The sequence below is a fragment of the Mustela erminea genome, chromosome 5 (assembly GCF_009829155.1).
Source record: "Mustela erminea isolate mMusErm1 chromosome 5, mMusErm1.Pri, whole genome shotgun sequence".
In the NCBI taxonomy this organism is placed as follows: domain Eukaryota; kingdom Metazoa; phylum Chordata; class Mammalia; order Carnivora; family Mustelidae; genus Mustela; species Mustela erminea.
In genome coordinates, this window is record NC_045618.1 from 9,281,197 (window position 1) to 9,296,999 (window position 15,803).

Here is a 15,803-nt window from a genome sequence, read left to right on the forward strand (position 1 = left end):
TAATACAAGCTCAGGGTTACACCCAGCCTTCCCAGCCATTGCTCATATTTACTTCCTCTGCAACTGTCTCAGGAGATCCAGCCAGAGTTACAAGCTGAACGAAAGGAAGCAAAAACCCACCATCCGGACAGAGAAGCCAATACTTGAGTCAAATCTTTTCAGGGAATCAGACTGCAACTGGGCAGATGTGCGCAGTTGTCCTCAGGCCTGAGTCTCCTTGCATCTTTCGTTTGACGCGAGGTCAAACTGTCTTAGAGAAAGCAAACTTAGGAAGGATGGAGTATTTCTCGGGAAAATGACACTAGACTTAAAGACAAATTACTCCTCTGAGTTTAGCTAATGAGGTCATGTGTCCTGCCCAAACATCATGGACAGGGATGGGGCTGTCCTCTGTAAATATTTTCATTCAGTGCGCACAAAACATGGCTGCAAATCTTTTAAGGATTCACCAGACACTTTTAATCACAGGCTATAAAGTACGTTCTCAATAAACCATCAATAATGTGAAAAACCATATTATTACTAGTAGGCAATATTTTTCCAGGTACCTAAAGTTATAAAATTAGTAAAACAAAAATGGGCCTTGGACTAAAATCAGTTTACATCAGCAATCAATCCTCGATTCTGATGCCCTTCTTTCTGGCATGCTAGTTTTGCACAAAGTTTCAGATAGGTAGTGTCCTCTTGTGTTAACATGCGTCTCAGGAATACTCACCCTGAGTTTAGCTACTGAGCTACGTTAGGTGAAAACTATCATTCACCAGCTTGTGAGTTCCCTACTAGCTTTTCGAAGGATGCTGATAAAAACAGGCATGTTGGTACCAATGGGTTGCTGCCAAGAATAAAATTCTTCCATTTCCCATTTTGAACATGTGATTCATAGTAACCAACCCCTTATCATAGGAGCAAGAAGTTATACACACAGAGTGGGGTGGTCAACGGAATGTGATATAGTGAGAAAGAGCGAAGTGTGCGTGTACTGGGCCGGGGACTGGAGGCGTAAGTGACCAAGTGTTAACTTATGCCTTATTATTCAGCAAAGAATTCAGAAAGGAGTTAAAATTTCAGGGTTGTTGGAGGCCGATGATGGGAAGCAAGAGATGATCTGGGGACACAGACCGAAAACATATGCAGCTTTAGGGAAATCTTAAGGGAAGGCCTTGATGCAGGAGAGCTACCATGAAACAAACTCTACAGCACTGACCAAGGGAAAAGATCGGGTTGCAGCACAAGCCAAAAAAAGCATGGCTATATAACCGGGACGAGAATGGTGTAGCTAATCTGCAGTGAATTACTGGGATGCCGATGGAAGGCCCGCGTCGTAAATGTGGAATCCCACAGCAGCGGGCCCACAGTCTAAATTTTGTGTTTACTGTCCTCCTCCATCTCTGTGCTCTTATGCCAACCTTCCAGTACATGAACTACAGCCTACGTACCATGATGCGTGGGAGCCTTACTTAGAAGTCCTAAAAGAGTAATTCATTCAATTAACTGAACTTCTTGAGCATTTAAGATTAGGAATATTGTTTTCAGTACCTAGAAATAGTGAAGAAATGAAAAAATGATGAACTCATTTATATAAAAGAGCAAATTTCTACAGACAAAAGTGGAGTGAGAACACACACATGACCACTTGAGAACAGAGTGGCATATGTACCCAAATATGAGAGGTTTTTTAAAAACATGGATTAATGATACTGAAGTTCAAAGTTAAAGATCACTGGAGAATACTTCTGAATGATTAAAAAAAATAAAGAATTATGGAAAAAATCTGCAAAAAATTGTGCACCAAAATAAATTTATATGAGGTCACGAATCTGCCCTATGTGTTATGGAATGAATTCCTGCCCTGGGAAAGAAGCAATCGAAAAGAGTTTCTAAGACTATTTCCACTAGGGAAGTCTAGAGGCGCCTGAGTGGCTTGGTCAGTTAAGCGTCTGACTCGATCTCAGTGCTGTGAGTTCAAGCCCCGTGATGGTGCCTACTTAAATAAATAAATAAATAAATAAATAATAACATAGAAAAGAAACACATGTGTATTTAAATGAAAACTGATTCACACATTCATATTCATGGGCACTGCTGACTGAAGGAGGTCTACTTTCGCAAGAAAACGCATGAAGTCTGAAAACAACCAGAGCTGGATTTGCATCCTATTACCTGTTCCACATAAGCTGTGCGACCTTTGGAAAATTACTGACTATCCCCGTCTGTTTGTAAAATGGGACAAATACTAGGAATGTAAACATGAAAAGCCTGGATCTCATATCCATCCACCTCTTCCCACTTCGGACCACAAAACCAAGTTACCGTGCCTCGGGCTGCCATAATGGCGGCCTAGCTCATTCCCACACGACCAGAAGGATCTCTTCAAAACATAATTTGAGAAGTAACATATCCGAACACAGCCAAGTCCTCGTGGCCGTCAAGGCCCTGCTTTTCTCTCCCACTTAGAACTCTTTGGATACTGCTCCCCCGCCTGCTCCGTGTGCCCCCGTCACGGTGGCCGGGCCACTGCTTCCTGAGGACCTCAGGGTCCTGCATTTACTGTTCCTTCTCCCCAGAACACTTTCCTTTGGCAGTGCGGGCATCCTTCTATCCTTTGGAGATCAGCTGTTTAAACGGCAACACCTCAGAAACACCTTTGATCTAAAACAGGCCTTCTGGTTATTTCCTATATAGCCCATTGTTTATTCCTGTCAAGTAACTTACAGTAATCCCTACTTTTTAATTTCTCTGTTTATTGTCTGTCTTTGAGCAAGACGAGGAATTAGCGCCATCACTGTCATCGAACATGCCACTAATAACGTTTTAATGTATGGCTCTCAAGAATGTCACCTTCTTCTCTAAAGCAAAAAAATTAACACGAAACTTAGTTATCTTATTTCAAGCACACTATTTTCAGGACTCCATTTGTAACGAATGCCCATTTTCTGAGAAGTGAAGTTTTCCCTACTAAAACGCCTTCATTATACAGTTGGCAGCATGGTACCCCCCCAAAAAAAAAAAAAGAATACAAGCAAATTCACCTAAAAAACTAATTATCCTTCATTAGTTGTGGGCTTGTGGGAAAAAAAGAAAATCACATCTTCGTCAGTCAAGTACTTCATACTTCTCACTTGGCTCAAGAGATCAGGGGAAGACTTGGGCTCTTCACGCGAGCATGTGTGGGGGCAGGTGTGTGGACAGAACAGCTGCTGCCCGAGCAGAAAGTCTCACATGAAATAACGCATGTGGAAGTGTTTTGTTAAACTGTGAAACAGCGTCTCTGGGGCCAGTAAGCCCACACTGATTTAGCTCCACTCGTAAAGGCTTTCCTTCCCGGCTACAGTGCAGGGTGCTGTGCATTTTAGCATTATTTTAAATATGCGATACTCCCTGTGACACCCAGACTGGGATGTTCTGCCCTCCCTCCTTTTATCGCTTCTTTCTCTTTCCTTAGACAAGTAAAATTTAAGATCATCAAGAGTCAAGCGTATAAAGGTCCTAAAAACTGAGCTCTCCTAAATAATATTTCTATGAGGACAAAATTTTTAAAACACCACTGTGTTTTCATAGAGGTAATCATGTTTCGGAGGAACTAAAATTGATTACATCTTGGAACATGTTCAAAATGCCAGGTCCCAAACTGCTCTCAGCTTAAGCCTGGCAAGTCGGACAAGCACCTGGCCGTCATCAGGAAGGCCAGGGACACCACTCTGTCATAAATCACGACTTCTACCTGGCACCTCATCCACGGTGTATGTCACTGGTTTCTGTGACTAGCCTTCTAGACCCATTTCTGGGCCTCAATGGACCAGTGAAAAAGCTTAGGAAGTCTCAAGTAATAAACTGAATTGATAAATCGATAACACAGTTCCAAAATCTCCTTGACCAGGGCGACACGCTACCACTCCGCCTACGCCCCACCAGCTTTAAACTTTCCCAAGTTCAGGTACTGAGGTTCTTTGGCATCTATGAAGCACTTGGTCGACTTCCAATTTCCCCTGCCTTTGCCAGAAAACGGCTAAACTTCCAAAAAGTGTTCCTGGAGTCGTCCAACATTCCCAGACTCCCATCTTATGGCTGGAAGAGTCCTTACTAATTTTAGATTCAAGGACGCCCTCTGTGAGCAATTAGCTGTTCGGAGTCTCCACCCCCATCCTGCTTAGACACCGACATCACCAACGCCGACAGCTACCAACAGAGTCCATGAAAAGCAGTCAAACCAAGGTGGGAGCACCACTTTGCAACTTTAATAAACAGGCTGGATACCCCTCCGAAGGGAAAATGTGTCCTTCCTGCCCCTGCAGAGTTACAAGAGACAGGAGAAGACAAGAGAGAGGAAAGATTCAGAGAAAAGGCAGGAAAGGGGACCCACAGAGAGCGATGCCCAGACAGGTGGGGCTGGAGCAGGGGAGGGTGAGCGGGCGGGGATACCAGGGGGACAGACAGAGGCATCTTAGGAAAGAGCAACTCTGAAAACGAATTTCTCCCGCTGTGATTTTCAGGAGTATGAGCTTAAGAGTTCCCGAGCTTAAGAACGCATGTTAAAGCAAACAAAATGATGTCTCAACCGTTTAAGTGCAGCTTAAGACTGATTATTAAGCGCCCCCCTCCATAGGCTCGGTTCAGATACTCTTTCGAGAACCTTAGAATCATCAACCTCGCCCCTGTTCCTGACTTTTCACACATCCTCTCAGCCCTCCTTGCCGGCAGGGCAGCCAGGCACTCAGTCACCGGATGCGAAGAGATAAAGGCGCTTGGGAGCTGTGGGCTCTGGGAGGTGTGGCCCCTTACCTTCAGCAACACCACATCCACTGTCCTGTCCACCTTGGAGATGTCACACAGGCTGTAGCGCCTCTTGTGCCGTTCATACATTTTTGTTCCAACTGCACTCCCCCAAGTCCAGAGTTCCAAATGTCGCACGCTGAGCTGCAGATCTGTGCCTTCCAAACTCCTCTCTCTATAAAACCCTCAAAGGGTCCAAAATTGATTAAAAAGAAACCAAGTGGAATCCAATTCCTTGAACGGATGGAAGACTTTCTGGCGACTTCAGAGCACCGGGGTGATAAATTTGTAATTCATAATATAAACAGTAAGTGCCTCCTGATGTTCTACTTTATGCAGATCCCAAGTGAAAGAGAAGCGTGCAGCGTTTCCATCACTGGCGACAACTCCAGTAGAAAAATTAAGAATGAACCGGCTACGCATAATGGCCGACGCACGTGGGGGAAAAACCCAAAGCAGGCAATAAAAATCCAGTCTGCACTTTGTCAGGAAAAGCAAAAGAGAGAAAAAGGTAAAACAACTCTATTTCAAAGGGATGGCATGAAAACATTCTCATTCTCTCATTAAATTCTGTTCCTGCTTACAAAAAGAAAGAGAGAGAGAAGAGAGAGAAGGAAGGTAAGTTTTTTCCTTTACAGAAAAAACATCCAAACCGAAAACCAGTAGAAGCTTGGAGATTCTGTTCAAAGTCCTTGGAGTCGGCCTCTTGCTCATCAGACAGTGGGGCTTGGTTCTGATTTCAGCTGAAAATCTCTACTGACAGCAGAGGAAAGGCAAAGAGAAAGACCACTCCTCCTGCCCTCCTCCCTCCTCGGGCGCTGGCCCTTCCCTACCGCAGCCCCCCTCCTCCCTCACCCTCAGGAACGTCACTACTTGCCCTTTCAGCTCCGCACCAGCAGCCTTGGAGGTTTGAAAACCTAATTGCAGTGGGAACATGATTCATCCACAGACGGAGAAGAGAAAAACAAGGCTTCCTTTTCCAACCCACTTCCTCCTCCTCCTCCTCCTCCTCCTCCTCACACTGTCCCCTATGAAAAAGGCTCTGTCAGGCATTGCAAGATGCAACTCGAACGCTTTGATGTCCGAGCAGCGCGATAATAAAAGGGGGAGGATGTCATCCTAAACACCACGAGCAAGTACAACATACTTATCTATTCCACGAAGTATAGAAAATGGAAACGACCCGAGGCGCACACGCAGCTCCCTGCCAAATGCAAACCCATGATTTAATATGAGAAAAATGTTAGCCAAGTATTTCAGGGCTATGTCTCTAGAATCCAGAAGTGGTTACAAAAGTGCCTGATATGGTTTAAAAATCTTTCAAGAATGGTTCATTCTTTTTGCCTTTTTTGGGGGGTGTGGTGGGGGGCAGAGGGTCGGCGGGGCAGAAAATGAGTGACAGAAGGGGCTTTAAAGACAATTCAAGAAAAAAGGAGTAGAATGAATGGGTGCATGTGTCAATACTTCTGAGCGAGGAGGGTCACCTAGGCTGGGACCGCTTCCCCTTTCAGGGCTTTCACGGCACTGGTTGAGCCTTTGCCTGGCTCTGTCACTTCATTGTTGCTGAGACGCCCTCCCGCGCAGTCCTACCCTGTGCCACAGCCTCCGGGCAGCCTACTCCAGAATTCATCCTTACTTCAGACACCCTCTCAGCTTGGTTGGTAAGTGATCTGGGAGGGGGAAAAGAAGGAACTGAGGGAAGCAAAAAGGGGGGTAAAGAGTGGAGAAAGCAAAGAAGAAGATCTTATCCTTTAGGAGCGTTAGGCTGCCAATATTTTCCTCAAGAGGCTAGGGGAGTCCTCAGCCAGACCTGAAGAGTGTGAGTGAGGGGCTTCAGATACCACAGGGGAGAGGAAGAAAAGAGATTTCAAATAGTTCAAAACAGAGTACTGCAAACAGAGGTGGTAGCAAGGTTTTTCAGGGTTTTCTGAAAGGGGTGGAGAAGGTCTGATGAGTCACCTTTTCCTCAGGCCAGGCGTTCATGTTGCTAACCAGCCAAAGGAGGGAAGGGCAGCAAACCCTGAGAAAGCAAGATCTTTCCTCACCTACCACTACACCGCAGCCCTAGCTGTGCCCAACGTGGAGCCCCGATCCCTACCCCTGTGTCATCCAAGGCAGGTGGACGGCCTCCCCCTCCCCACAAGCCCCCCACTCCCACCCCGTGAGCCCTGGCTCTGTGATCTTACCAACACTAACAGTGAAACAGATGTTGCTTTTCACTAAAGTGAGCATGGAAAACAGTAGAAACAGGATGATCAGACAGAGATTAAAAAGTTGTAAATAAAGTTGTTGCTCAGACTTACTAAAAGGGTGGGAACCTGGCCAGGACCTTACAAATACTTTGAGACTCTGTGGTCCACAGCACAAATGGGAAGACCCATCAGGCTTTAGGATATGGGAAAATGGCTAGTTTTATCACCTCTTCTGTATGAACTTTCATCAAGCTGTAATTCAGAACCCCCCTCCTCTCCATATGAATACAAGGCCAGCTCCCCTCTGTCCTCCACATGGTTTATTCCTCCTGCCACTCCCTTCTGTTTTAATTAGAAGCAAATGTTTCCTGCTTGCAAGGTTCCCAGGCATCTCTCAGGGGACCAGAGATGCTCAGTCACCAGAGAGGCTTCCGACTCCCGATCCCGTCTAAGTGCTCACTGACTTAAACGCACACAATCTCTATTGCTTTAACAGATATTCTCTGCCTTGCAGGGAAGGCAAACAAATAACAAGGTCTCTGTCCTCAAGACGTTATGGAATTAAAAAGAAACCGGCTTCAAAATAATGCAATTGCCTGAAATGTTTTGAGACCTAACTAACCTTTTTATTTCTGGCGATCTGCTGACTTTGTGCCAGAGGCTGGAAGTCTAGGTTTCCTCCTCCTCCTGCACACAGAAACCTACTACAAAGATTTAGAACTGTCCTTCTATATTTTGTTTCTTCTTCTAGGATGAACACTCTGGATAGGGAACAAATACTTGTGGTGGAGAGGGAAGGGGGTGCCCCGACTGTTCTGCTTTCCCCTCTGGATCCGCTCAGCACTTTCCACAGAAGACAGAATCTGCAGTCCTGTGCTTTGGCCGCTGCTGTGACAATTCCAAGTTTTTATCAAAAACATCTGGAATCACTGAACAGTTATTCTGTTAGGAGTTTGAAACACAGCAACCAATCGTTTTATATCCAAACCAGAGCTGAGAGCTATGAATTTTTGTTTTGAGAAAATCCTCCCTTCTCTTAAACTTTGGGAATTTATAGTAAAATATACTTATTTCCAGCCTCTTACCACCACAGTAGTTATTTACAAGATTAATCGTACCTCCCTTCTGTGTCCTCCATCCCACTCTCGATCCACAAGAGGAGCCCCAAATTCTTCAAGAGAAGCAACCAGTCCTTTACTCTGTTCATACCACAGGACCAACAAAAGTTCTAAAATATTCCAGAATATTTTATGCATTCTAATTCAATTACAGCATTTCTGTTCACAGATTAAATTTTCCCTTCATTTACTTAATTACAAGATCTAACACCTTATCCAAATTATTTAAGTAATTCTTATGGGTCAGGTCTCTTCAGCTGCTTTCACTTAGGTAGAGCAGAGCCCGGTCTCAAGGCCCCACAGTCAAATTTCTGAATTAGGACACCACCTAGTGGGGATGCTAACGACCCAAACAGAACACCGAAAGCCAGTAAGCACCGAGGGGAGGTGCAGGGAAGGAGGAGGGGGGAGGAGTCTACTTCTACTAAGTATTTTTCCTATAACCCCAAAGTGAACACACAGCATCTGCATGAGACTGGGCACGGCTAACCGATCCCTCCCAATAGCCAGTTCGGGCCCTGCAGGAACACAAGGTACCAGGGTGAAAATCAAGGGTTCTTTCTGTTCCTTGGTGTGCTGCTGCCTCCCTGAGCCATGTGGGATGGCGACTTGGCCTCTCCGGACCCGGGTTTCCAGAACTGAAAAATGACAGGGGATGAGTATGATAGGAAGCTCCCTCTTGATTGGATACGGTCAGCCTGAGACTAGGAAATCATCAGCTGCCGTATAGCTCAGAGGATGTGGGCAGATGCAGAGGAGAAAGAAAAAGGAATTGAGAAATTCTCTCAAAATCGGCTGCGGAGAACATACAGTGGTTCTCGCATCACTATGCTCTCCTCCTCCACTTTTCACGTGTCATCAGAAGGAAGGAAAGGTCTACCACAGTTAATTTTCATTTATCTGTGATTTTGTTACTTCAAAACAGTGAGTCACCCAGAATTACCCGTTTGTTGGTGGCAAAATTTATTAGAACACAGATAAAACACTTCTCCTCCACTTGGGCAATTCTTGCCTGCTTGGAATAACAGAGTCCTGCACGTATGACAGCTGACTGGGACGAGCGAGAAGGAAATTACTGACAATGCTGCAAAAGCACTATTTCCCTCTGGGATTTCCTTTTTAATTTCAACTGAGGTGTTGGAGCACCACTGGTCCAGGAGAGGGAGGCCTCCCGTCCTCGTCCCCCAGGCCTTTCTCCAACAGATCTGGGGAGTCCATGAAGGTGAAGAGGCCTCGGAGAAGAGGGAGGCCGGCGGGCAGCCCCCCAGCAGTTCCAGTTCGCCTGGCGAGGGTGGCAGCAGAGCAGCGCCCCCGCTTGAAGCCCTCAGTGCCTTCGCAGGAAGAGACCCGAAGACCATGCAGCCGGTGGCAGCAGATCCTCTGCCCCCAATTAACAGTGGCAAAAAGAAACTAAGATGGAAGAAAAATAGTCACAAAGCTTTAAAAATGTCTCTTCACAAACTTTTGCTCCTCTGGGGAGACAGGTCTCAGCAGGAACCAGTCCACAATTGTTGACTTTTACTACAACTGCCACCAGCCTGGTGAAATGAAAGGAGTGGGGAGAGAGCGAGGCGGCAGAAGGCTAACTGCAGGTGGAGAAGTAGTGACAGGACAGCTTCTTCTGCGGCTACAGCGATTACTGACAATGTGTCCTGAGTACCTGCTGTTTGCCAGGCGTCCACCTGCCGTCTCCTCGACTCCTCCTCAGGAGCTCGAAGGTTCGCGCCCACTTGGTGGCCAAGCAAGGGGGGCCCTCTGAGCTGCAGCCAGTGGTGTCAGGTCGTACAGCTAACAACGTGAGCCTCCCTTAACCCTCAACTCTGTAAATCCTCTTTCCTTTCACTAATGCATCTTATTTTGCCCTGAGCAATCCCCCATAGTTAAAGAAATAGAACTATCGTTGAAAAAACATAAGTTAAAATTTGAGGAAAGAGGGGCACTTGTGTGGCTCAGTGGGTTAAAGCCTCTGCCTTCGGCTCTCCGCTCAGCAGGGAGCCTGCTTCCTCTCTCCTTCTGCTGCCTCTCTGCCTACTTGTGATCTCTGTCAAATAAATAATAAATAAAATCTTTTAAAAAAAAATTTGAGTTAAGAAAACTCGGAATTTGTTACTCATATCAATATTCTCATATTAAGATTCTACAGAAATGCCAAAGGACTGAAAAATTTTTTTTCAATAAAAACGACAAATCGTTCCTAATTTTAGAAAGTACAGGTAGAAAGTGTATCATTACATTAAACAGACTTGACTTCTTCGTACTTAACATTTCCCTTCGACAGCTTCTCACTCTAGTAATCCATTACAAAAATCAGAACAACAACAAAAAAATCAGAACTAACGCATCCAACTCAGAGACTTTAGTCTGAATACTGACAACCGCCATCTAGGTCTTCCTCAGAATGCACTGATCTACTAATCCTACTTGTTCTCCTTGGGGCAAGCATTATGGTGAGGCAGCATTTTCAATATCTGAAGATCCCCATCACAACTCATGCCCTCCTCAGAGCTTCTCTGCTGGATCACACTTGATCGTAATGATCATCACGACTACATCACACACCACAACCGCTAGCTGCCTGATGGCTCCGGGTGGGCCCTGTGACCGCACACCCTGGGGTGGTTAAGATCAAGCTGGCCGTCTTAACACGAAGACCACCGTCTACAAGGATATGCGGCTCTGACGAACCAAGCTCACTTCCTCTACCTTTCCTGTTGGACTCAAAACAGGTCTCCTCCATACTGTAACAGACGTTCCCTACCTTGTGATTTTATATAAACACCCACTTTACATCTGCCCCTTCTACCCTCTCATTATCACTTTAGCCTGAACACGGCATCCTGAACCTAGATTCTGTGGCTGCAGTAACAGCTGCCCCTCCAAGCCGTGTGTCATTGGTAAAGCTGGAACAAGGCTAACAGTGGAGGCCCAGAGTTCGCCCCAAAGCCGCCCCGGAAGGATGGCAGAGCAGCAACCAGCATTCCTGATGCTGTTCCACCAGCTACGAAGCCAACTGAACCGTCAGTCCCACTTCTTCATCTCCTTCACTATATGCAACAATCGGTAACATTTCTTGCTGAAGTTAACACATAGGAGATCCATAGCATTCTCCTGCTGAGCCTGTCCAGTGACCCTATCCAAAGAAGAACTGAGACTGCGCGCACGCAGCGCACCGTTAGATCATCACCCCGTGCGCTCGTGCACTGTATGTGAAACCAGCTCCCAAAGACAGTCACATCTGATCAACTATAAATCATACTCGCTGTTATTTCTGAGTCTTCTAGCAACATTTATTTTTAGCATGATCATTATGACTACATCACGTAAGACAGTGCAGCACTGACACAACAAAACAAAAGCTACTCTAATTTTTCTTCCTTATGGAGTAAGAACTACTTCTCACAGGCAGAAATTTTGCCAAATTCATAATCCTACAATCACCAACTTTTAGTTGAGCGAAATAACTGTAAGTAATAGCACCTCATTCCCCCTCAAAGCCTTAAGAGTAAAAAGAATATGCACCCTCCACATGCTCTTATTCTTCAACACATTAACGATACTGTTAAAGAGCCATCCAAATACACTTCTGTTTTTTTCCCCACCCAAGCAGTCTGTATACACATTTACAAGCACAAGGTTCAGATGAAACTTTCAGATGGTAAGCCAGACCTTGAAAAATATTCAAGTTATCACTTAAGTGATTTTTTAAAAAAGATGTACTTATTTATTTGTGAGAGAGAAACAGAGAGAAGGGGGACGCACAGAGAGAGAGGGAGAGAGAAACTTTAAGCAGACTCCACACTGAATGAACATGGAATGCAATGCGGGGGGCTCGATCTCACAACCTTGAGTTTATGAGCTAAACCAAAATCAAGAATCAGATGCTTAGCCAACTGCACCAGCCAGGCACCCCCATCACTTCAATGATTTAAAAAAAATTCTTCTTTTTTTAAAAGATTTTATTTATTTGACAGAGAGAGAGAGATCACAAGTAGTCAGAGAGGCAGGCAGAGAGAGAGAGGAGGAAGCAGACTCCCTGCGGAGCAGAGAGCCCGACGCGGGGCTCGATCCCAGGACTCTGGGATCATGACCTGAGCCAAAGGCAGAGGCTTTAACCCACTGAGCCACCCAGGCACCCCAATTTTTAAGCACCTTTACTGAGGCATCAGTGACATACAATAAACTGCAGCTATGTAAGTATACCAAATATTCTGTATTCTTAAGTAGAATTTTCAAATTTATCCAAAGAATGGCTTTAAGATACATTAGTATTTTAAAAACATGGAATGCTCAGAATGATAAAAATGGCATATTTAGTATCAGGAACAACTTAAACTAAGAAATTTCACATGGAAAATTCATAATGTTGTTGTGACTGTATACTACAACTCCACGTGTCGCTGACCTAAACCTTCAACGAGATTTTCGGAAAATGAAGTGAAACAGACAGATATTTACTGAATACCCATGCCTAGCGCTAAAGATACAGCAGCCAGTGAGGCAAGAAGGAGTTATGATAATGCGTGAGAAGTGTTCCAACAGAGGAGCACAGGGCACTCCACCTCTGAGAGAACATCTGCCTGGAGGTGTAGCCCACTCCCGGGTCCAGAGAGGCCTGCTGTAGCGATGCTGACTAACCTGAGGCCCGACAGAGCAGCAGGAACTCACCAGGTGAGAGCTGTGTGTGTGGCGCTGGGGGGAGCCCCAGGAGGGAGCCCCAGGAGGGAGAACTAGGGAGGCATTCTGGGTACAGGTTCTGGCAGAGGATGGAGTGTGAAGGCCCAGAGGCGAGAAACATCAAGCGACAAAGGACAAGGCCTGAGCCGCAGAAAAAGGCCAGTTCCCGATGAACACACGACTTATATTGAAAACTCTGAATCACTGCAACAAGAACAAGCCACTGCGGGCTGTTGGGTAGGGAAAGGCACGATCGGTTCTGCATTTCAAAAAGATCATTTTTTGGAGCAAGCTCCATAGACAGGAGGGAGAAGATGAGAGGCAGAGGAGGTGCGAATCCGGGTGATGAATGTGGAGACCAGGAGAAGAAAGTGGGAGTCCGGAGGTATTTACCTTTAACAGGCACTGGGGATGGGAGAAGAGAGGGAGAAAGAAGTGTTGCTTGACTGGGACTCTGCCCTGGGTGACCGGATAAACAGCGGAATGGAGCACAAGGCGGTGGCAGGGAGCAATTAGACGATCTGCCGGTTTTAGACGCAAAGCATCTGAAGGTCTCAGAGACACCCACGCAGAGCCCGGGTAAATGGGCGAGCGCGTGCATCTGGAGCCCAAGGAATGGCTGGGACTGGGCATTCAGATTTGGGAATCAACACACAGATGGGACACCACGGACACTGAGAGAAGGAAGCATCTCGTAGAAAGAAGGGTAAACAATGTCAAGTGCTGTAAAACGGTCCAGCCAGTAAGACACTTGGATTTTGCTAACGTTTTTACGGACTGGTAGGGCAGCTCTGAGGTAGCAGAGTGATGAGAGCTGGATTTAAACAGCCTACCATTTCACAACGAAACATTTAGGCTCAGTCCGTATACTCAATTTTTCCTATCTCTTGACACTTTTCCTACTAGAGAAAGCATCTTAGTGAATCCTTCCATATGGTTGCTATAGGACTGCTAACCTGGTAATAAAAATATTTTAGACTGTAAAAAACTTTGAGAAGTAAATGAAGCATTAACAGAGAAAAAGGACCAAGAACACAAAGTGAGTTCTATGCAACATGTATGCCCATTTTTTTGTGTACTTTCAACTCTTTCCAAGAGATTCTGTCCTAGAGATCAGAACAGAACACTTGAGCGCACGCACTGCTATCCTGGTTAGGAATGAATAAGGGCTTCACAGCAGCTACAGGAGGGAAGGAGGGTGGGCAGTGTTTTGGCAAGGAAATGGAAAAAGAAGGGAAAAGCCAACAAGAAACTCCCTTTCCATATGAACATCTATGGAAATAAGAACAAACTTCATTCTGTAAAACAAAGGCAATGAGATCAAGAGAAACAACACTGACATTTACCGATCAGAATTTCCAAAGGGATTCTGTCATCACGAGCATGTCACGGCCAGTTAGTGATGAACTAGTGAATGTTAACAAAATTCATTTACCCCTTCAACAAATATTTAAATGCCTGCTGTAGTTGCGGTGCTCTGTAAGGTGTTACGAGCTATAAAGATAAAGGAGCCATTCCTGGAACCTCAAGGAAGGGACAGTAACATGAAATATAAACATGAGACTGGCATGGATTGTACAAATGAAATGCAGCATTCCAGCAAAGGAATGAGGATCTCTGGCTGAGCTGATTAGGCAGAACAATTCTATGGAGACAGGTGTTGTCTTTAAACAGTGTGAGTGAGGGTACAGGTGTTGATGAGTAGCAGGTATGATGGAGGAACGGCCAAACTGCCTACAGTTATACGCGTCAAATCCTTTAGGGGAGTGCTGGAACGTTAGCCTGGGAAAACATTAACCACCTAGATTATAAAAGCATATGATGTCATGCCAACAAGTAGACTCTACTCAGAGGCAAGTGGGAGCCAGCAAGGACTTTGGAGCAGAGAAGCCAGACGGCTTGTGCTGTAATTCAGAAAGACACTACAAAGGTCTTTGGCCTCATCAAGCCTAATCTCCCTGGTCTGGATGTCGTACCGCTATACAGTCCCCTCCAGTCTCATTAGCTACTATACCCCCCAAGATAGGTATCCAGTTGGTCTCTTAAGTTTCCACAATTAGGACTTGGTTCTTCCTACCTCAACACCCCTGGCTCTTAGGAACAGGTGTGGCTTACAGAATCCCTTACACCTCATCACTGCGCCTTAGCCAAAAGCCACCCTTTAAATCCTACCTTCCTCATTAGGGAAACTCTCTGCCTACTCTAACCCACCTTAAAACTCTACGCCTTGAACTTCGATAATCCTGAACTCTGATGCACTCACTTTCCAGCGTTCTGCCCTGAACTGTTCCTTGATGCTTACTTTGACTCTAAGTAGAGGGTGAGCTCCTTAAAGGCAACAGGCACTTCTTCTTCGGTTTCTCTTGCAGAGTCCTAAAAATGGCACCAAATACCCAAAGGATGGATGACTAACTGAGCATGTCCTCATTTATTACCAGTCATACTCCTCAGACTTTTCCAATGGCCGACTAGATTTAGTTACTGAACAACAAGAGAAGAAATTTTTTTGTCAGTGTTAACACACAGAAAAGCTGTGCAGTCTAAAAGAGTTTAAAGCCCTGGTCAGACGTGAAAACTTAATATTCAAAATAACCATGCCCCTAGGAAAATTTTGCATCCCACATAAAATGCAAATGTATTACTTTAGGAAATTACTCAACTTACTCTTCTTATTTTTCACTTCATGGCAAAAAGAATAGCCCTAATATAGTCACTCGGTCAGACAAGCCAAGAAATGATTCAGCTTCCCATGGAATGCTTCCCTCATCCCTCCAGGCAAACACACACCACCATACAGTCATGCCTTCCAAAGAAATACAAAGGTATAACTTGCTCTTTTTAATCAACTGTCCAAAAGTCAAAACAAAGGGAAAAGAGAAAAATCCTTCGAGAAAAAAAAAAAAAAAAATCCCCTACTTTTTAATGCAACTGCCGGGTCAATTTCGGCATCGCTCATTCCCAAAAGAATAAATCTGGTTTTGTTCATTTACACACTACCACTTGGAGATTGTATTTAATAATTTTATTCAACTAGAACAGGTATTTTGAT

The 15,803-nt window shown here is 45.1% G+C and overlaps 1 protein-coding gene across 15 annotated transcripts in view; it reads right to left on the bottom strand.

Annotated features, from left to right (window-relative positions):
• AKAP13 (A-kinase anchoring protein 13) overlaps positions 1 to 15,803 on the bottom strand; it is a 179,085-nt gene that overhangs the window by 113,341 nt on the left and 49,941 nt on the right. The window contains exon 1 of one of the 15 annotated variants that reach the window (XM_032342100.1): positions 4,780 to 5,581. The exons of 12 other annotated variants lie outside the window; for them this stretch is intronic. In XM_032342100.1, the coding sequence (XP_032197991.1) occupies positions 4,780 to 4,860 (81 nt within the window). In that variant the 5' untranslated portion in view covers positions 4,861 to 5,581. Of the gene's footprint in view, positions 1 to 4,779; positions 5,582 to 15,803 lie in introns of those variants that run through there. 2 more of the 15 variants (XM_032342102.1, XM_032342101.1) reach the window with 2 other exon arrangements.